The 23,823-nt window shown below is 36.0% G+C and overlaps 2 protein-coding genes across 8 annotated transcripts in view; one reads left to right on the forward strand and one right to left on the reverse strand.

Annotated features, from left to right (window-relative positions):
* LOC135195940 (uncharacterized) overlaps positions 1–10,043 on the reverse strand; it is a 78,813-nt gene extending 68,770 nt beyond the window's left edge. The window contains exons 1-2 of the mRNA XM_064222442.1: positions 9,941–10,043; positions 6,187–6,239 (exon numbers count right to left, since the gene is read on the reverse strand). Of these exons, the coding sequence (XP_064078512.1) occupies positions 6,187–6,239; positions 9,941–10,043 (156 nt within the window). The remainder of the gene's footprint in view (positions 1–6,186; positions 6,240–9,940) is intronic.
* The window catches only part of LOC135196308 (sodium-driven chloride bicarbonate exchanger-like), a 564,052-nt gene that overhangs the window by 300,289 nt on the left and 239,940 nt on the right, over positions 1–23,823 (forward strand). The gene's annotated exons all lie outside the window — the stretch shown is intronic.

Here is a 23,823-nt window from a genome sequence, read left to right on the forward strand (position 1 = left end):
AATAAAGATTGAATTTCGTCAACAACGCAGCTTGCAGATGTCACGACCTCAATGAGTAATCTTCGTAATTCACTTTACCGGTTACGGTGCAGTTTGGGTGAGTTCAGTGCGTAGGTATTGCCTTTGTATCGGCACATCCTGATCACCGTAGTCGTCGTTTCTGAGTTCTCTCTCTCTCTCTCTCTCTCTCTCTCTGTGGTTCTTGTTTCTCAGCCCTTGTGTCTTATCTTACCCGCTCTTTGCATCATGTCTTGCTTCTTTTTAACTCATTCATCTGTAAACAGGACGTTCCCTGCTATATTTTTCTCTCTTTCTCCATGTTTACTGTAGCTCCAGCATTTATTCTTTCTTCACTTAGTTCCGTGTCTTATAGCCTCCACCCCACACCCACTCCACTACCTTCCATTCCTCCCTTCTCTCTCTCTCTCTCTCTCTCTCTCTCTCTCTCTCTCTCTCTCTCTCTCTCACATAAGTAATTTTGTTGCCTGGCGGTGTTTCTTAGTTTCTTCTCTCTCTCTCTCTCTCTCTCATAAGTAATTTTGTTGCCAGAGGGTTTTTTTTCTTTTCTCTCTCTCTCTCCGGAGAAGGGTATGTATTGCGTTCTGGTTTTCGCTGGTTTCGGCTTGTTTAAAGCAGAGGCCGTGAATAGATTGTTGTTTTGGAAAGATGTGTGCTTCATTTGCTTTGCGGTGTGCGGTTATGTGTACCTCTCCTGGTGATGGGATGCTTCATCTGCTAGTCGTGACGTCATTGAGTCTCTTTTCCTAGACTTTTTATTTTTTGTGACGTCATTGAGTCTTTTCCTAGACTTTTTATTTTTTGTGACGTCATTGAGTCTTTTCCTAGACTTTTTATTTTTTGTGACGTCATTGAGTCTGTTCCTAGACTTTTAATTTTTATTTGAAAGAAAAGCCGTTCTGTTTTATTTGCTCTTTTTTAAAGCTGAGCTGTTTTGCTTTTGTTTTTCAAGCTCAACTTTTGTTCTTATTATTTTTTTTAAAGGTTAGCTGCTTTATTGTTTTTTTTTGTAAAGTTCATGTGTTTTGTCATTTTTTCTTTTTAAAGGTCAACTATTTTGCCTTTTTTTCTTTTTAAAGCTTAGCTGTGTTTTTATATTTGTGTTGTAATTATATTTTATTTTTAAAGCTTATGTGTTTTGTTATTTTTCTGTTTAAAGCTTAGCTGTGTTGTTTTTACTTTTTATTTTTAAAGCAGAGCTGTTTTGTTTTAATCTTTTTCATTTTAAAGCGTAGCTGTTTTGCTGTTATTTCTTCTGAGATTGTTTTGGATATGTTTCAGTCCAGTATTTTATTGCTTTATTTTCATCTTTGATTGAGAGAAGTATTGTTTTATCTTTTAATTGAGAGAAATATTATTGTGTCTGTTATTGAGAAATATTGTTATATCTTTTATTGAGAGAAAAATGTTCGTGTCTTGGATTCGTGCCTGTTTATAGGCAAACACAATGTCGTTTTATCTTAAGTCAGATTGACAGGGAGAGGAAGTGATAAGGTTTTTCATATTCTTCCAGAGGAAAAAAAAAATTCACCGATGTTAATCACTGGGGTAAGTAGATATGTTTACTCACAAACTTTCATACAAAGAAGAAGTGACCCTTCGAGGGTTGTTTTTCCACAGATAATCAAGGCAGATAAGAGGGGAAACTCCAATCAGATAAGTTCAGACGTCAGTTTTGTAGTCGACCTACTGCTGAGGAGAAAGGGATTCGAGTATGGAGGAATTCTCTCTCTCTCTCTCTCTCTCTCTCTCTCTCTCTCTCTCTCTCTCTCTCTCGTCCTCTTCCTCTTCTTCTTCCTGATTTCGGGATATAGGAGACACTTTCTTATTTCCAAGTGACGTAAAAGTTATATATGAATAAGAGCGTTTCAGTAATTTTAGTGCTGTTCTTCATATATGAGCAAGGAAAAATTGTTCATTATGAGCCAAAGAAAATGTAAAATATAAATATTTGCTGCATAAGAAAAGAGATAATAATTTTTCAAAGCTAACTAAAAATGCACGACAAGAATTCGGTAGCAGAGAGAAGAGAGAGAGAGAGAGAGAGAGAGAGAGAGAGAGAGAGAGAGGAGAGAGATCTCCCTTGTACAAAGTTCGCTCTTCGGCTGCTTAGAATTATGCTTCTTTTGAACCACTGGCATTCCGCTTTTAGTAATTAGTGTTTTTGTTTGGTTTGGTTTGGTAATTTTTATTTTCATATATATTATTTGGTTTATTGAGTAGTTAGTTACTCAGTTATTCATATAATTTGCTCTTATTGGACCATGTACATTCTCAACATATTGATTCAAGTTTAAATAAAAAAAATATCTTTATTTCATTGTACAGAAAATTAATTTGTTTTTTCCATCCTAGAATATATATGCAAATTGTATTCAAAGCGCAGTTATATCAGTGTGAAAATATATAACAATGAATTCCCTTAAAATGATCTCGTGGTTTACTTTGTAATGTTAGAAATTTTTTTTGGGCATTGAAACTTGATGAAGTTTTCAAATTAGAATTGCCTATCAGTTCATTCTCTGTGGCCAAGCAAACTAGAATTGTATTCTGAAATTATAATTAACCGCGCGTTGGTACTGGGGTTGTTAATTGGAGCCAGATCATCCAAAATTGAAGAGAAAATTGGAATATGTACTTCTTGCTGATTGAGAATATAGCCGTGTTGAGATCAAAGTAAAGCCAACGATATATGAACTCAAAGCACATTTCATCCACTGTTGTAATTTGATACATGTGAAGTAATTATGAGATTTATTAATTATTCATTTTTTATTTCCAATCAAAATGGTATAGTATAAAAGCAAGATTTATATTCGGTATGTGTCATTCATGCTTTACACCCCAAGACGTTCCTTGATTAAATGTAATTTACTATTATCATTAATATTGTTAAATAGACATTTTTTTTTAAATTTCAAGAACAACAAAAGAAAGAAGAGAAAGAGATGTATAGATTTAAGCAGGCATAGTCATAGCTACAGGCTTTGATGTACTTGTATGGCAAAACATCCACAGAGAAAGAAATTCAACGTAACTGATTATGAGTCTAATTGGTCATTACAGATTTATGTTCGATTTACAGAAACATTTACTGATTTAAATGACAACCCAGTCATATACCACGAAGAGACGCCAAGAAACCTATTCCGTATCTTCCGGGAAAGGTCCGACCTTAAACCTTGCCTACTCTGTGTAGCTTTTTTGACCATTATCGCATCATTATTGAGCTGGCGAAGGTCATTAATTTTGCTCTTGTGTCTTTGGGAGGGGGATTTGTTGAAGGTTTTTCTTACTTAAGATTGATGCTGGGATTTTTTTATTTCATTTTCATTTTGTCTAAAATTCATCTCTCTCTCTCTCTCTCTCTCTCTCTCTCTCTCTCTCTCTCTCTCAGGCTTGAAGTGTAAAGTTCATCTGCACAATTCGATGAAATGGCAAGTAAAGTAAAGAAACAAAATACAAATTCTGTCTCTCTCTCTTTGTTTGTTTTTAATTATAAAAGTTATCCGCACAATTCGATCAAATAGCAAGTTAAGTAAGGGAACAAAATACAAATTCTCTCTCTCTCTCCTCTCTCTCTCTCTCGCTCATGACATGAGATCTGCTGGTGGTAACAGTAATAGAAACAGATATTCTTGACTCGTGTAACACGAGTATGTCCGTCGTAGATGTATCTCTATTTGGTCTTTTGTTATGCCGTTGCTTCCTTTGCAGCGAGATCGTTGGGTGGGAATTACTGGTCCTTCTCACAACACTTCATAGCTCGGAAGAGGGTGACCAATTACTAGCTAATGAAAAGAACTTGCTTATTTTTCGTTATTTAGTTTGACGGAATGGCAGTTTTTTTTTTTTTTCTAAAACTGAAGGTCATGATGGAATTATTTTTTTGTTTTGTTTTTGTAGCTCCGAAGAGGGTGACCATTTATGAGCTAATGAAGAGAACTCGCTCATTTTTCGTTATTTAGTGTGACGAAATAGTTGTTTTGTTACCTTATAATGAAGGTCCTGATGGAATAGCATTTTTATTTTTTACGTTTTCATAAGTGAAGGTCACTGGGACCAACAACGCTACACTTTCTTGAGGCCAGGCCTTAATTAAGAAGAAAAATAACACTGGGTATAATCCCCGAAGAAGTGGTAGCTTCTTAAACAGGCCGAAAACACTGCGAAAAAAGTGCTTGCTTGGACCGGCCTTACTTTGGAGTGGATACAGGTTTCTAGGTTTTGGAACTGAAGAAATAAGGGGAATCGCCCATCTGAACGAGGGGGAAATACCGGTGCAAGACGCGGGAACCAGTATACACACTTGTTATCTTTGTGGCTCCGTGATTGATTGTTTTGAGTTGTTCGTAGACTGCTCTCTGAGTAAAGGTCAGATTTCAGTTTTGACGAGACTGAATATGACAATATTATGTTGCCAAGTAAAAAACATTTAAAAAGAAGAGAGACAGTACTCTCTGAAATATAGTGTTTTCTCTCTATATTTTGGCGTTTTAATGGGCTCCATTTATTAGATGGAGTTCTGTTATAACAGAACATTTTTACCAGTCAAAAAAATAGATAAATGTACCGCCAAGCGTATGTATAAGCATTGCAAGTCATGGCTAAAGGAATGAGGAATAAGGTACATGAATTAAGCATAGGAAGATTGTATTTTAAATGGAAATCTGACGGATCCAATTTGTTCTCAGGGTCAGCCGCCTAGGAGGGCGAAACTTCTCCCTGACACTAAAATACGAACACAATAGATATATTTTCAATTTCCGTTTAGTTGTTATATTCGTGTGTCATGCTCATTGTAAACTACCATTTCTGAGTTTAAGAGGGGATGAAACGATACGTCCAAGTGATCAAGGTCGACACTGTTTTTAGTTTTTTCCAAAATAAAGGCCCCGGTTCGAGTCCTTGCCGTTGCAGGAGTTCCAATCAGTTATAATTTCTTTTGGGTGTAAGTTGTTCCCAGGGTATAGGAAATTCTACTATAGTAAGAGATAATGATACCTGCAACTTAATGCATATGTATATATATATATATATATATATATATATATATATACATACATACATACACTCACACACACACACAATTTACTGGTCAGTTCGGCAACGCAACCTCTTTGTGATTATCGGATGCAGGTTCGATTCCCGCTACATCATAATTGCTTCATATTTCTTGCACTTGTATCCAAGGGTTTGTAGTGACAAGCGTATCCAAAAAGTGCGAAGAATTTGAGAAGTTAAAAGTCATTGTGGCCATTAAAATTACACACACACACAGTATATATATATATATATATGTGTGTGTGTATATTATATATATATAATATATATATATATATATATATAATATACATATTATATATATATATATATGATGTAGTATGTATATATATATTATATATAAGTAGATACTATATATATATATAATTTGTATATATATATATATATCATGTTATATATATAACACATAAATTGGCTTTGCATTGCAGATCTTAGATGTGTGCTAGTGTAGTGTTTGTCCGTCAAGAGAAAGGTTTTGAGACAACCAACGGCATCCCTAACTATACACTTCCTGAAAAACAGGAAACCGTACTCTTCCGGCGATGCACCCTCCAAAGGGAAAAGGGAACATGTTGAAAAAAATATATACCTGTGTTTTGTGTGTTTTATGAAGGCTTCAGGAGCTGGTAACTTAAAATTCAAGATGAAATTAAAAGTAGGGGGAGAAAAAGGGGTGAACTTGAACCCGGGAGAAAACAGTCTACACTCCTAGAAAGAATAGAAGGAATGTTTTAGATATCAGAAGTGAATAAATATAAAAAATCAATACTTTAAGTTGTAAGAGTTGAGGATGCTTTTTATCTCAATTATATATATACTTAAGAACTGGTAAACAGAAGCACGTTTGAGAACAAACGACACACTGAATGCTCTGCATAAATTGTCTTCGCATCTTTTTCAAGGTCACCCCACGTGACGTCAAGTCAGATTGAAATAAGATTAAAATTTATCCGGATTTCCCATGAAACCCGGATCTCGTTATGTGTCACAGATTATCGCAGTGGTTTTTATTAGAATTAAAGAATGGGGATTGATACTTCATTTTACTTTCATAAACATACGCAACATTACGGGTTCATAAGGTTAATGGGAATGCACACTTACCTGTTTTGCATCCTCGCTCAAGCTTTGGGGGGAGATTTGATTACTCAGGCATGCTGATGAGAGTCAGGCATTATGTGGCCTTGAAATTTAATTATATTCCAAATTAGGTAAAGAGCGAATGGGTTGAAATTGGAAATTTATTTTACGTTGTGATTTGCATTTGCTTATATATATATATATATATATATATATATATATATATCTATAAATAGATAAATAGATATCTATATATATCTATATCTATATATATATATATATATATATATATAATATATATATATATTATATATATATATATATATATATATATATATTATTTATTTATATATACACAAACACATACACACATATATGTATTTTTATATGTATATATATATATATATAGTACGTGTGTGTATATAATATAATATAATATATATATATATATATATATATATATATTATACTGTGTATATTATATATATATATATATATATATATATATATATATATATATATATGTATGTATGTATGTAGATTGGAGAGAGAGAGAAGAAGAGGGAGACGGAGAGCTGAGAAGTAGGAGAGAGACGCGAGAGAGAGAGAGAGAGAGTGAGTTTATATATCATATGTTGCATAAAAATTTCAGTTCTCACTTGTATGATAGCAAACGTGTCATTTCGTTTCAGTAATGTAGTAATGGCTGAAAAAATGGCTTATCAGTGCGAGCCCCAGCATCCGAAGAGATTGCATCAAATACCGCTTTATCCTTCCCCCCCTTTTTATTTCCATGCATTTATTTTTTCGTTGGCAAGAAACATGAGAACCTCTAGTTAAAGGCTACTCTGTAAAGTGCCTTTGGAAATTTTCGTGGAAGAAAGTTATATTCTTCGGAAGAAATTCGCCCGCTGGATATTTTCGTTTTTCCTCCTTCTTTTTTCTTTTCTCGTTTCCTGGAGTTTCTTCCTCCAATGATTCTCTCTTTAAGGAATGATCCCGCCAAGTTCTTGGTATGTCCATCAAGAGATTAGATTTTTGAAGCAGCTAAACTAGAGGTGGTGCCTTCCTCCACTCAGATGGTGTTCTAAAAGAATTGTGATGGTTTTCGACTGCATATTAGTACAAAGTAATAATAATAAGTTCCTTTTTGCCTAATTTAGACTGTATTGAGAAGGCCTTATAAGTACATTTATTAGAACTTAAGGGTATAATAGGAAAGGAACAAAATGTGGTGTACGTGTAAGTGTAAACTGGGTATTTTCATTAGTCAAATTGCAAATGAAGAGATCTGTTGAAATAGTGAGTATTTTGAAAAGTTGTTGGATGTGGAGGTTAGAAAAGAGGCAGATCTGAATGAAGCAAGAGTGGTAGAGGAAGCAGCCCCTATAAAAGTGGAAAGGCTATAGTTCCAGACCAGGGTTTGTAAGGTAATTCTACATGAGGTAGGAGTTCCAGATGAATGAATCAGAGATATGGCTGTCCTTTGTTTAAAAGTAAAAATCGTGAAGGTAACAGCAAGAATAAATGGGGACAAGAACTTGTCTCGCAGGAATTTTCCCGCAAAAATAAAACAGGTGACTTAATGACTGGAAAGAAAAGAGCAACTTTGTATTAGAAAGTGACTAGTGAATTAAGTGCTTATTGTGAAAAGGTTGCGTAAGAAGTGAGAGAGTACAGAGGAAAGGCTTTAATGTCACACGTGGAAGAAATTGTTTTAGATGGAAGGTATTGGCGCTGAGGATGAATTAGAAGCTAATTTGGCGAGTGATTAAAGCTTATATGACGATGACGAAGATCGTGTTAGTATTTGTAGACAGGATAATTGATGGGATTGATATAAAAGTGGGTCTGAAATAAAAGGTCTGTATTGTTATTTGATAAATATCTCTGAGGATAAATTTATACGAGAAATCCAAGGAAAGAGATGTAGGTCAGACATGTGGAATAAGAAAGAGGATTTGGAATGGGGTGTGGATTGATTGTAGAAGGTAACATGTATTGGAAATAGTAGAGAGAAACTGCAGAGACTGGTGTGAGCAAGTTTATGAGGCTAAATGGAAATGAAGAACAAATCGTAATATATATTAAAATGTTTAAATGTTAAAATGAACTCTAAGCTGGGTTGATAAAAATAGACGTCTGATGCGATTCAAGGAGAAAAAAGGTTGGAGCTGTAATTATGAATTAATGTTTATACAGTAGACTATTTATAGAGAGCAAGAGTGAGTAGCAAAACGGCTAACAAAAGTGAACTGGGGAGGTCACGGAGATACCAGGTGGAGAGTCGGTCATCCGGAAGAAATGGGAGCAACATTATGTTACTCGAGAGGCATTCGAACGAAGGGCTTAAATATCTAGGAAACCTGGGGAGGCTGTACAATATAAAGGTGAATGGCACCTCCTTAAATGTGTGTGACACATCAAATATTTTGGAAGTTGTGTATATATATATATATATATATATATATATATATATATATATATATATATATATATATATATATATATATATAAGTCTGTGTGTACACTTATATATACACATATTTATATGTATGTGTGTTTGTGTATATATATAAAAAATGTTCATTAATTTTGGGTATGAGAATTTTATACATACATTATGAAATGCTGACTGCACACACAAACACCTGAAATATATTAATTGCATATTTCAGCAAAGAACCATTCAATTGCGAGCATGATTTGACATGGCATTACGTCTCTTTTAATTAATTACAGAGCCACTGAAATAATCGTTATTGACAGCATGTTCATATAATTGATAATTTGCATAATATTACATTCTTTTTTTTTCTTTTCAGGTATTGTAATTACTGCACACGTTCGTAATTATTCGTAAGTACATCTGAAATTATTGTGGTGAATTGATATTCATTAGAAAGCTTTTATATCGGTTATTGTTTACTTAATTATGTAGATGCTTACATTTCCTATTTTGTGCGAAGCATAGAACTTTTTTTTATTATAAACGTTATGATTTCTAGTGAAAATTTCAGTGAAAAATATATATCAATTTTTTAGCACTCTCTCTCTCTCTCTCTCTCTCTCTCTCTCTCTCTCTCTCTCTCTCTCTCTCTCTCTCTCTCTCAAACCAAATGTCGCTAAATTAAAAAGGTAGAAAAAAAAAGTCTGAATTTTATTTCTATGCAATAGACGGTCGTGGCTTTGCCCCTTTGACTCCGGCGAAATTCATTAAAAGTTTTGATGATAATTGCGCCCCGCGCATAATGAGGTCTAGATAAAAAATTAGGTTGTGTTTTGATCTGCAATTAGAACAGTTGCTTTTGCTTTTTGACTGTTCAATGTAAAATAAAAAAAAGAGTTATTAATGGATTGTGTAAGTTTGCTGGCATCCATGTCAAAGCATTCGGTTTTAATTTATATGAAAATACCTTTTCACAAAGGATCGTTCGGCTTATTTTTAGGATGTAGAGTAAATGAATTCGTTGGGTATTTTTCTCTGTGTTTTACGGTTTTAATATTCATTATTATATAGCAAAATGTTCTGTGAAAGGCAAATTCATTTGTTTGAACCATCAGATCTGAAGATTTAATCTAGTAGAATATTCCCCTATCATTCATTCAGCCTCCTGTTACGTTCGCCCTTTCACAGAGGAAGAATGATTCATCTTGGGAGCCTTTCCCTCATCCAGACACACCTTACACACCCCGGCCAGCTACTTAATCACACACTCACCTTTCCACTACATCTCACTCATATCCCATTTTGCAGCCTCTCAGCTGACCTCTTTACCTCCATCACTGTCACTTCCCAAAACATTCTCAAATTTGCCCCAGCCCCTTCCGCTCTTGCAGCATCCAGCTTTGAATTTAATAGACTCATTCCACAGGCACATGACGGATCTCCATTTGCCATAGTTTATTCTGAGCTTCATTTGCTCATTATCTTTTACCTCCGTAGGGGGTTAGTGCCGTCAATGCACCTCGCGCGGTGCAATGTAGGCATTACTTAAAGTTCTTTGCAGCGCCCCTTCGGCCCCTAGCTGCAACTGCTTTTATTCCTTTTACTTTACCTCCTTTCATATTATCTTTCTTCCCTCTTACTTTCCACCCTTTCCTAACAATTGATTCATAGTGCAGTTGCGAGGCTTTCCTCCTGTTACACCTTTCAAACCTTTTCACTGTCAATTAATGTGTCAGCGCTGAATGGCCTTAGTTGCCCCAGGGCTTGGCATTATGCCTAAAACCTGTAAATCAATCAGTCATTATTTTTTATTCTGTATTTACCTTCTCCTCCCTCTTTTATTATATGGCTTATTTTTCCTCTCACTTTATGAGCCACTTTATCGATACATATATGTGTGTGTATGCATGTATGTATGTTTGTGTATTTACACTACATATAAATTTTCATTTTAAAATATTAGAGGGGAATGGAAACGACCCTAAGTTCTTCACCCACCAAATCTTGCATTGTGTTCCTTATTTCGGTAATGATTAGATGGAATTAAGGAGATTTGCGGCGCTTTTTATAGTCGTGGAATGTTAATCCCTGTTGTTATGGGATTATGATGAATATGATGATGGGATTAATTTTGTTGCCATGTATTAGACAGTTGGGAAACTTGAAGAAAGAAATAGTTTCAGACCTTGAAAAGGAGAGTAAGAACATGAGAAAGGAATTATAATGAAAATGTAGTGATAAACTCGATGGACGGTAATGAGAAAATATTTGTGATAAGAATATTAGAATTCTCAGATGAACGTAAGAAAAGCCACTTGTGTATTATTATAATAATAAATAGTGAGTATTTTAATACATGGATTGTTTAAATAACAATAACCAATTGCGCACCAAACTCAGCTTGAAATATTAAGTTCAGCGTCGAATATTCGCGATGGAATTCCTCAGGATTTACCAACTTATCCCCAAGTATGAGGATCGTAGGGAGAATCAAGAATAAAAAAAAAGTGGATGGAAACTTTAAAGCATCGAAATATCAATATTGAAAACTTCGTATAAGGAGCATTTTGAAAAGTTTGTACGTTCAGTGAAATTCCTCCAGGGTTTTTTCTAGAGAAAATGTTACTCTGTGTTCAGAAAATGCTAAAGTTTACTATTATTATTATAATCTTTACTCTTATTGTTGTTATTTTTATCATTATCATTATTCGTACATGACACTCCTCTTCAAAGACTTTTCTGGGGGCGCCGGGTTGTTTTCAAGAAGCAGCTGGCTGATTTTCATATTTTTATATTAAATTATGAGGCTAGTTTTATCCGTGTGCGTACTATTTTTCGAAAAACTATTATTCGAAAGGCAATTGTTCGAAAAGTTTTTTTTTTCGAAAACCATATATTCGAAAACAATAGTTTAAGTGTATAATTGTTCGAATTTACAATTGATCGAAATACAAAATATTCGAATAAACAGTTTTTCGAAATTAATATTATTCGAATTCATGAGTAACGTCGACTTGTTGAAAAAAACCCGACGGCAGTTTTCTATATTGGCACCTCTCTCTCTCTCTCTCTCTCTCTCTCTCTCTCTCTCTCTCTCTCTCTCTCTCTCTCTCTCTCAGTGTAGTTATTCGAGAAACAACTCAATCGCATTGCTTGTGTTTTAATTACCTTAAAACAACTCAATCGCATTGTTTGCATTCTATTTACCTTAAATAGAAAATAAATAAACAAAAATAAACCGTTAAAAAATCCTTAAAACCTTAAAGTTCCCATTGTTATTTCGGACGGTTTCCTATTTAGTAGAGAAGCTCTTAAGCCCTATCATGGCTGAGTTCGTTCAAAGTGAACAAGGAAAGCCCATGTTATTAGTGAATGGACATTTATTTGTTAAAGACAGGCAATACAAGATAAATGTCGTGCTATAACAGCAAAAGAAGATGTTACCGTTTCTAAAGAACATAATCATGCAGGTGATCCAACTGGCGTAGAAGTGCGGAGATTTATTAAAAAAGTGAAATACGACGCAAAAGGTACACATGACTCCCTTCATTATATAATTGTAAATGCATCTTCGGATCTTAGCGCATCTGGAGCTAAAGGATTGACAACTGCCAACAGTAGTAAGCGCTCAATTAGAAGGGTTCGCTCAAAAGAAAATTGTGGACTATCTACACCTAATCATAGGAAGGATATAGTATTCCCAGTTGAGTACTTATATGAAGACTTTCAAGAATGATGACTTTCTTCTTTTTGACTCAGGTCAGGAAGAAGAGACTTTTCAGTCAAAATTCGAATGCTAATTAGCATTGGTATTTATCCCAGAAAAAAAGTCATTGAAACTTTTGAAAATAATCTATTACTTTCGGTAATAGATTATTTTGAAGATAAATTGTGCAAAGTATGTTAAGAAAACTTTAATGAATTTAAATTAAATTAATCGTTTATTAACATTAATCCTATTCTCCTATATGGTTAGATAAAGTATCTTATAGATTCGAACAATATTCATTTCGAAAAACTGCTTATTCGAAGATTGTGTATGTCGATCAATTGTAAATTCGAACAATTACACATTCGAACTATCGTTTTCGAATATTTGGATTTCGAAAAAAAAAAAAACTTTCGAACAATTGCCTTTCGAATAATGGGTTTTCGAAAAATTGTCCCCCACTGCAGAAGGTGATAAGATTAGCCTCCTAACTTATTATAAAAATATGAAAACCAGCCAGCTGCTTCTTAAAACAACCCGGCGTCCCCATAAACGTCTTTGAAGAGAATGAGTGTCATCTATCAATACATATGCCCTTGTGTCGGGATGATCACTACCAGACTCTAAGCGTCTCTCCTACCATCTTCAAGAAGGGGCCATTTTCAATCAGTACCATTATTATTATTATTAGCAATAATTAAAGATTATTATTGTCGTTATTATTCAACAACAAAATCGCATGAAATATGAGGGTCTCTCTTCACACTCCAGTTATCACTGAATGCTGAAGACATTCACATTCACTTTCTTGCCTCCTCCCCTACAGATGACATTGACTTTTTAGAAATTCGGTACGCACGTTTAGGCTTCTTTTATGTCCGGATTTTTTTTGTTTATACTTTTTGTTTTATTGATCTAAATGTCACCCTGCAGCCCTGGATAACCCTGGCTTTCGTAACTGACAAACCGGTTTGTTCAGCTTCAGTTTCAACCAAGATTGCGTAGATCCAGTAGAATGAAGCTGGTCTGATTTCACAAAATGCTGTTGATTAAAGAAAAAACACATTCTTTTACAGATTCTTTTAAAATCTGTAAAACCCATTCATTTAAAAACAGTTTGCTCAACTTCAACTGAGATTACTTAGAGCCTAAGAATGAAGCTAGGGTGCTTCTCCAAAATAGGTAAAAGTGAGTCAGAAAGCTAATGATTGGGCAGGCCAGTATGACGTATGTGCGATCAGTGAAATCGTTTATATTAAAACTGGCGTGTCCTGAAATGCAGTTTGGTGAGCGCAGGGTTACGTACACGTGGTCGGGCTAAGTGTGGAAGTGATATGAAATTGGCGGAGCCGGGGCTGCTCATGAGTGGTCGACCTTGAAAGTTATCTATTTTTTCTTTTATTTATTTTTTTTTTATTCTTGGTCCACATTCTCTCTCTCCAGTTTGGTTTCTTATTGACAATTAGACAGAGAGAGAGAGAGAGAGGAGAGAGAGAGAGAGAGAGAGAGAGAGAATGATGGTTTTGAACCTGCTCGCAATTGAATTTTATGAAGAATTTGCGTCTCTCTCCTCTCTCTCTCTCTCTCTCTCTCTCTCTCTCTCTCTCGCAAGTTGTAAAACTAAACCATGAACCAAATAGTGAATTTAAGGTCACACCACCCACTTCTTTGATGCATATGAATTCATACAGTATGTAATACACATTACTGCTACCATGCCCGCGTATTATAACCATTCCATTCAATCTTCGGTTTAGATGTATTTGGCTATACTCTGTTTTTTTCTATCTGTCCATCCGCCTGTGGTGGTCGCGCATGGTAACACTGAGTCCCGGGCATTAAATAGTTACGCTTTGTGTAAGTTTTAGGTAAATAAAAGGATATATGGGTGTACATTGGCAACTGAAAAGTGTTTTAATAATTTACTTTATGTGAATTACACCGTTAATATTCGAAATAGGATATTATTTGAAACCCGGGATGCAGTGTTACCAGGCGCAAACACCACAAGCGGATGGACAGATGGAAAAAAAAACAGAGCATATTCTTGTAGACTAGTCTGTTGATGTTTTGGGAGGCGTAAACAGTTTTGTCAGGGAAAACAATGATTTGACCTGAAGTAAATAAGAGGTGGCCTTGCTCAGAGCAGTCATCCTTTCGCGTTAACCTTGTTGATGACAGTGTAATAATGATGACGAAGGAAGGGTGTTATTTTACTTATTCATTTAAGTGTTGCTCGAGGTTAAAACATCTAGAATTTGATGACGAAGATGTATCTAATGAACAGTTTTACAGGCTGAAATTTTATTGTAATCTGTAATATTTATATTTACAGATATTTAGTCGTTAGCATTCATATATATATATATATATATATATATATATATATATATATATATATATATTATATATATATATATATATATATATACATACATATATATATACACATATATATATGTATGTATATATATATATATGTGTATATATATATATATATATACATATATATATATGTATATATATATATATATATATATTATATATATATATTAAACATATCAGATATATTTGTATCCATTGCCTATTTTTTGGAATTTTTCGTACTGAAACACACCAGGATAACTTGGTAAGATTGTCTGACAGGAATCATAACGAGAAACAACGCATCCCGCGAAGTAAGGGAAACAACACCAGGTGATAATAGATGACTATTGACCATTTATATTCATTACTCCTCCTGGCACCTGAAAAGAATGTATTGCCAGACCGATGGTGAAGTATTATTTTGTAATTTTGGGAAGCAGTTTATCACAGAATTTATATTTTCGCAGGAACTTCCCAATTTATTTTGCGTGGTTTAAGATATCTTTGGATTAGTTTTAACGATATGTTTGATTGATGATTTATTTCATTAGTAAATTAAGTTTAGTTCTGAGATGTCGTTGCTGTATTTCATAATAAAGTGTGCTGTAACTAACATTGCCAGTGCTCTCTTTATTTTGCCCACCTTAAATATTTACAATTCATATACTTTACAGTTCCCCTTGAACGCGAGATGGTTTGGTATTACATTCTTTGTAGGTCCTGGTACTCAGTATGACGAATGATTAGTAGGAGGATCAGCTCTTAAGTGGTTCTACGATGCTTTAACGATAACAGTGAATTAAATGTAAGGAGACAGGTAACTACAAAATAGTGGGTCCTCGCTTGTGGTTGTAAAAGTTATACAAGCTATTTTAATGGGGGTATTTTAAACAAGGGTTATTGGGACGTTTGGTAGAGGTAATTGTTCGTGCTAGGAGATTTTGAGGAAGAGAGCAGGAAGGATATAATGGTATCTAACTTCTAAATAAGTAATATGCCTAGGTTCTAACGGAGACAAGGTTCTGAGAATCATTGGACCAGGATAAACAGGGGCAGGTAGAGGTTTCTAAAGGTGGGGTTGAATGGAAATGATGGAAAAGCCAAACACAACAATAGATGTAATCTCAATAAGAACATTTCTAAATATAATCTCATAAAAAATTGAAGATTGGCAATTTTTATTCGGTTAATAGTCTTATTATAAATGATAAATAGCTTTAATGGAAAAAAAACGCGATATGTTCTTGTTCTTGTATGTTTAAAAGCATTGAAATTTCGCTTTTAAGGCCTCTCTCTCTCTCTCTCTCTCTCTCTCTCTCTCTCTCTCTCTCTCTCTCTCTCTCTCATTAAACAAAAGGAAGAACCAACTGGTACCGGTAAAATTCATCCCGTTCATCAAGGATCTCTTTAAGAGTCGAGGATTAATTACTGACCATTCGGGTTTATCTTGGAGAGAGAGAGAGAGAGAGAGAGAGAGAGAGAGAGAGAGAGAGTGGGCGAGATTCTAGTGAATTAGATTAGAAACGGGTGAATGAAAGGGGAAGAGGGTAATGAGAAACGAGATTGAAATAGATAGGGGATGAAAAATGAAACAATTTGGGGCTCTGAGAATTTGTGATTAGTTTGAAGGATAAACTGACGAGCAAACTTGACCAAAAGGAAACGGAAATTTTTGGTATGGAAACATTGTCAAATAGGATTACTGTAAACATTGTTCTGTTTTAAATAATGATAATAAAAAGAAGACTTGAGCATAAAATTTTGGATAAAGGGAAGGAGCAGTAGAGGATTTACAGTATTTTTCACCGAGATTTTCTGAGAGTTTATGTATTTACCTGGTTTATTGAGAGAAAAGTCTAATGAAAATTTGGCTTGAATTCACTCAAGTGTAAGAAAAATCAAAAGCTCTCATTATTTTGTTATATATTCCTGAAGCTAGTAGTCTTAAATATTGTATTAATGACGATAGGAAGGAAGAGCATCCTCTTCCCTATCCAACTCCCCACCCCCTTGAAGGGGGAAAAGATGAGGTATCAGGAAGAACGAAAGCGGCAGATGAATTCCGGAGGGCATTCCAAAGGTTGGCGATGCGTATAAAGGGCAAAAGTAATTTATGTTTTCACCTGAATTTTGATGGATGAAAGACACGAAGCGGGGTAGATTCAGGACCATTATTGGAAACAAACACCCGTGCTGCTCTCTGTAAGCAAACGCGACCTCGCTTTTGTCAACAAACAAACAAACAAACTTTCTCTCTCTTTGTTAGGCCGGGGCCCAAGGGGAAGCAAACGGCGGTTTAATCCCTTTCGACGAGTGACGCCGGCCAGATTTAAATGGAAATGACACCGACGGTACTCTCCTATTTTTGGGCCTAGATTAAAGTCTGATAACGGAGATACACGCTGCTGAAAGGTCTCTTTGAACACTGATGGATGAGCTTGTATTTCAGCGGTGATTATCGGAGTGGTAGTCATTTTCGTTTCATGGTGGCAGAATTAGTGCCGTGGGTTTTTTTATTTCGAGGAATTAAACACGTATAACCTCTATTAAACACGTACAAGCTCTCGCTGCTATTTAAGGCTGAAATTAACGTTTGTGTGTTTGGCCAGCTCGGTTTCATCAGGTAATCTGGCATTTTGTTTGTATGTAATCTGCCGTAATCTTTGTCATTAAATATCCATGCAAATTTCTTTTCTATAATCAATGCTTATACTGGGTATGCATTGCATAACAGTTTGTTCCGTAAATATCCATGCATATTCTTGATATATGTATATTAACGCAAACACTAAGTATGAATAGCATGAGGACTGTGTTTTGTGATAGTGTACTCCCTTTCGAGATGATGGCCAACTAGCCTCGTTAAAACATAAACAGGTTAAATGATCTAGGGAACACAAAGGAAAAGTGAGAGTACATTAGTAGCGAATTGCACAAAGAACCAAGAAGAGCAGGGAATATGTACGATTCGAATGTTAGCCTTTCTTCTTCGTCTGAAACGATAATCGATGGGACAAGAAAGGTTTGGAACACCCCCCCCCCTCCCCCCCTTCCTCTTCTCCATCTCTCCTTTCCGTCTCTCATCTCGTCTCTCTTCTCTCTCTCTCTATCTCTCTTTATTATGATGGTGATTAAGCGGTTCTTGAGACGCATTCGTTTAACCTTCAAACCCTGCTCTGTATCTTTTCATTTCTAATTTCTACCCCGTCAGGCGTGACTACATAGGACTATATAGTCCCAGGTCCTTTCACCTTTACACACACACACACACACACACACAGAGAAAGTGTTTCAGTTTAGTCGTCCACATAACTAACTTGGAAAATCGTCAGGAACCTGAGAGTTAATCTTCATCAAGATGGGTTTAATGAAAGCTTTGTCAACCGTATCCGGTTTCCAAAGGTCTTATTGGATAATCAGGGCATAGGTTTCGGTAATTACACCTCAATCCTGATCCCGCTTCGAAAATGACACGCGATGCTGCAAACTGTTCTTCATCCGTTATTATATATACTCTTGAGACCCGACTGATTATTTTTATGTTTGAATTGCCCGTAAACAACTAGTCTCTCTCTCTCTCTCTCTCTCTCTCTCTCTCTCTCTCTCTCTCTCTGTGACATGAAGGAAGCTCTTTGGTCTCAATTGCAGTAATATCAGTTTACGGGAAAGGCTGTGCAAAAGTGCGTATTGGGTGTCTTCACGGTTTACGTTTCAGTATACCTCTCTCTCTCTCTCTCTCTCTCTCTCTCTCTCTCTGTATATATCTCACTTCCAAAGCCTCTTTGTATTATTCATCAGACTGCTTTTTCATGGGTTTACATTTCAGATTTTCTGTCAAGTACCTTACTTGTTTGCTGAGAACACTTATCCAACAAGAAGTATTAACCGAACTCATTTGTCAAAAAAAAAAAAAAAAAAAAAAAAAAAAAAAGTGTAAGATGTAGGTGAAGGTCTCTTGTTAGTCTTCCAAAATGTCTGTTGGCTTAGACTTTAGAAGGATATCATTATTGGTGTTACCAATATTATGATTTCAGAAATAATAAGAGTACTGGTATCGGTAGTAGTAGCACTAATAACAGTGTTCTGTCTATGGCTGAGTCGCGACGCTGCTTTACGCAATATATGCGTAAAAAGGTGAATACAAAGGTGAATAAAAAGTTGACCGCGTCTGGCCTCCGGCGGTCGATGATCGCTGCGACTATGGCCCGCACCTCATTATTTCCCAGGAGAGATCAGGTGTGATATACCATCAAGTGCTCTTTGGAACTTTCAGAGTTTACCTTCGGTAATTCAAGTATAAAGTCACACGGAAACAGAGAGAGAGAGAGAGAGAGGAGGTGAGACGAGAGAGAGAGGAGAGAGAGAGAGAGAGAGAGAGAGAGAGAGAGAGAGAGAATTGTTATTGTATTTTATGTAATAATGATAAATTATTATCGAGGATTATTTTATCGGAATAAGGAAAGGTTCTTGCCGATATATAACATATCTGTTATTAGGGTTATCCCTCTCAAGATCATAAGGTCTCTCTCTCTCTCTCTCTCTCTCTCTCTCTCTCTCTCTAAATTATATATATATATATATATATATATATATATATATATAATTTATATATATTGTTTGTGTGTATATTGTACATATATATATATATATATATATATATATATATATATATATATATATATATATATATACGTATATATTTATATATATTTGTTTGTGTGTATATTGTACGTGTGTGTGCGGGCATTTACAGTTCGTGTAATTATAAAAGCAGGAATTTATGTAAATTTAAGTTTATGAAATATTGCATTTATATGCATGATGAATCGCATTTCTTAATTGTTAGTTAAAGACTGAGTTGGTGCTACGAAGTGGTGTCACAACCACAATGTTCTTCGTCGTCGACAATAGCGTAATTAGTAATGTAATTTATAAGAAAATTCATATTAAATAACATCTATTCAACTATTATATATCTTTGAAGACTCCCATTTGCGAAAGTAAAAATGAATAGAAAGCGAACGATTATATCTTAGGGAAACTAGATTCAGTAGCAAACTTGCAAATCCTGCGGAACACGAATGCAACATGAATGCAACGTTCAGTCGAACTCGGAGTTTAAACAGAAAACTTTATTCTCTCCAAAATGGCTTTCAGAGAGGAAATGTACTCTTAAATTGCTATCGCTAATGCGCTCAACGAGCGGGTGATGTAAAGTAGAAGATACAAAAGCTTGAGGAAGAGCGACCATGAAAATTGCAAGTCATTTGCGAAGCGGCAAAGGGCAGTTTTGAATCGGGGCATCAAATTACTTTGCTTCTATTGGAGAGCTGTCTCGGTGAATTCCAGCACATTCTGGTTTTAACCAACAAGATTGTCCCACGAGGCTTGGTAGGCATCCTTCGTATTGGATTTTTTATTTTTTCACTGTACACGGAAAGTATCCTTCAATAGGAAAGGCGTCCTTTTAGCCTTGCCCTTTGACGCGGGAGAGATTGTAGCACATGCATATGCATTTACATTTATTGTGAATTATTATACATTCTCGGAGCGAATTCATCCTTTCTTGCAACTTAGAGAGCGAAATAATTGTCTACGCAAGCGACCTTTTCATGCAAAAGAGACTCTAGTTAACCTTTCGCCGAGCTATCTTTGGTCGTAGTCGCTTAGGAAAGGGGGTGGGTGGGGTAGGTTGCAGACCCTCCCAGGGAGGGTGGGAGGGGGGGAGAAACGCTCAATGGAAACACACTAACCTCGTAAACTTGACCTCATCAACCATGACCCGGCAGTCATATGTTAAGGTCGACTTGGGTCGGGACTCTTGCATGTCGTGTCGTCATTCAGGGCCAGTCTGTTCTCTGGGTGTCCTGATGACTTGAAAGAGACTGAGAGAGAGAGAGAGAGAGAGAGAGAGAGAGAGAGAGAAGAGAGAGAGATTCAAACTTTGCCTTTTTTCAAGTTTAATTTCAGATTATTTTTTGTTGATAATTTATTTTATTGATCTTTGATATTTACAGAGATTGGTTTGTGTTATAGTGATAGAGTCAACCATTTTTGTTTAGTTATATGTCTTGGAAACGTCAGTTTCCTAGACATATAACCCATAAAGTTTTTGACGTTTCAGGGTTGAAATCGTTTGTGTTTTTATTTGTAAAGCGCCCGTGAGTTGTTAATAAATACAATGGTATGAAACGTTTGTTTGTAGCAGTCTGTTGGTATGAAACGTTCCTTTGTTGCAGCTTTCTTTTTTTTGTAGATTCTCATTGTTTATCATGGCACTACCGAACTTTGTGGTTATGTTTAGCGTGAATCATTACACTATGATTTTAAATATTATATTGTATTTTTAAGAGAAAACGGTAAGCGGGAATGATTTTAAATATTAGGCTGTATTAGTTAAGAGAAAATGATAAGCGCGATTACGGTCGACGTTGGTCTTGAATTTCATGTTAAAAAAAATCCTTCATTTCTTTATATAAGATAAGTGTTAATGTTACGCCAACGTAGAGAGAGAGAGAGAGAGAGAGAGAGAGAGAGAGCAGTATTGTGGTTAATTACAGAAATACTAACTTCATCCTTTCCAAAACATCACGATCGAGTTGCGTTTGGTAAACAATACCGTTCCTCCATCTGCGAGTTTCCAGTTTCTTGTTCGTTTGGGGAACTCGCCTCTTGTGCTGTATTTCTGTCTGATGTCATCTCCTGTTATTCCACCCATTCTCCCTTCCTCCTCTTCCCTCTCTTCTCTTTCGTTTCTCTTCACCTTTGCGCTTCTCAGGGAAATTATTTCCCTCGGTTTCGTCACGACCTGGCTTTACTGGGTTGTGATCTCTGATATTTTATTGTAGAGGCTTTGACAGCTACAGCAAGTGCAGCGTTTTATACCAATTACAACCACGATAAACACTACTACTTTTGCTACAACCACATCTGATAGTAATGATGATGTCATTGATGATAATAATTATAACTTTAATGAAAACAGACTGCATATTAATATTGAACATAGTCCCATCCCTGTTATTATCACTTGGTATTCAATTAATATTGAACATAGTCCCATCCCTGTTATTATCACTTGGTATTCATAGTAGATATCGTAGAAAAGTTTCCCATTGGCTGGATCTACGTATATCACCAAATACTCTTCTTTTTATTCATCTGTGGAATTCCGACCTTTCTCCTTGTTTCTGCCGTTACTGGACTTGATATGTCTCATGTCTCATAAGGAGTTGAAACAAGTGTAGCAGAAGAGAATCAGGCTAATGTCGGATTTGGCTGATTTATCTAGAGCAGAGATATAGAACCGAGGAAGTGTCCGTAATTTCGTTTCTGAAGTGTAGCCAGGATAGGAAGGTGGGAGCCTTAACCTCTCTCTCTCTCTCTCTCTCTCTCTCTCTCTCTCTCTCTCTCTCTCTCTCTCTCTCCCCTTGAAGTCTGTTTTTGCATCGTCCACCCACGTCTCGTCAAGGTCTTTTTCGCAGGTGTTATGCAAACCATTAATTCGCAAACCTTTCTTGGTTTTCGAATTATATATATATATTTTTTTTGCTGAGGTAGATGCCGTGTCAACGTCTCCTCCTATCTTATATCATTTAAAGAGTGACATTTCCAGCATAGTAAAGCTGCTGGAAAAGATCGCGCTGAAACAGCGGGGTAGTTGGTGATCGTTCTGTGTCAGAGGACGGTCTTGTACACAGTTGGGATAAAAACTAGAAACTGACGAGGCAAAAGGAGAAAGTTTCCGAAGGGGGCCGCGGAGGACCGGCAGTGGGTTTGGCGAGCCGTTGAGAGAGAGAGGGAGAGAGAGAGAGAGAGAGAGAGAGAGAGAGATCAAGTTTAGTACGAAAAAGTAGTGCCGCCAACGAAGGGGTCTAGGTGGCCCCACGAAGGTTAACGCAGAGACGTAAGAGGGGGGGTGGGCGCAGTTCCTCCTCCCCTCCCCCAGTTCCCTTTCTCTCCATATGCCTGACACTTCCCTCACCCCTCCCTTAAACACTTCTTCCCTTAACCCCCTCCCCTTGACACTTCCCTGAACCCTCCCCTAGGCATCGTTTTGACGTTTCGTAAAGCGACAGGCCTATAATGAGTTCGAGTCAATAGATGGTTCCGAAAGATTAACGTTGCCCAGATTTGTATCGAAATAGCACATGAGGTTTTTTTTTTATTCCAGAGACCGAATGGCCACTTGAAACCTGGCATTCGTAAAGATATCAGTTCTTGAACGTTACAATTCTTGCATCTGTAGCTGCTGTATCGATGTCGGTTTGTTTATCTTTGAGGTGAAGATGAGTGCAGATTAGAATGCTGAATGAAGTAATGTTTTCCCATGGAATTGTTTTACTTGCTATGGTACAAGTGCTGTCGAAGGTACTATCTTGTTTAAGGAATGTTCCTTGTGCGGATGCGCGGACATTATCATTAAATATATATACTATATATATATATATATCTATGTATATATCTATGTATATATACATACATATATATATATATATATATATAATATATATATATATATATATATATTGTTCAGGGGCATTGTAACTATCACAATTACAAGCAAACACACACACACAAACACACACACACACACACACACACACACACACATATATATATATATATATATGTATGATTGTGTATACGAGCAAATACAAAACCACTAACACAGTATGAAACGAGAACCATTCATCCGTCAAAACACGTTACTCTCAAATAAACTGTCGAAATGACTGTAGAGTAAGATGTTCACAACATATCGGGAAATGGTTAGGTTAACTCGGCCTTGGGAAGAATCATAACGAGGCGAGAACCAGACGAAGCCATACAAACAGCTTCAGTTGGAAAGGGAAAGTTGAAACGCCAGAAGAGAAGAGAAGAGGAGAAATAATTTAGACGTAGTAAGCGATCAGTTACCCCCATTCGAAACTCTAATTAGTTGCTGAAAGGGAATCAGGAAGTTAGTTGATCTCGTGGTTGGTATAGATTAAGGCGGCTTTATGCCAGCTCGGCCTCTTTCACATTAGCACCACTTAAGTGGTGGTAAGGTATTGCAAGTGATTAAGAGGCCTGGACTTTGGTTACGAAATTAACTCAGTTTTAGACTGAAGAAGAAATCGAGTGTTTTAATTTA

Source organism: Macrobrachium nipponense, chromosome 17, assembly GCF_015104395.2.
Source record: "Macrobrachium nipponense isolate FS-2020 chromosome 17, ASM1510439v2, whole genome shotgun sequence".
In the NCBI taxonomy this organism is placed as follows: Eukaryota; Metazoa; Arthropoda; class Malacostraca; order Decapoda; family Palaemonidae; genus Macrobrachium; species Macrobrachium nipponense.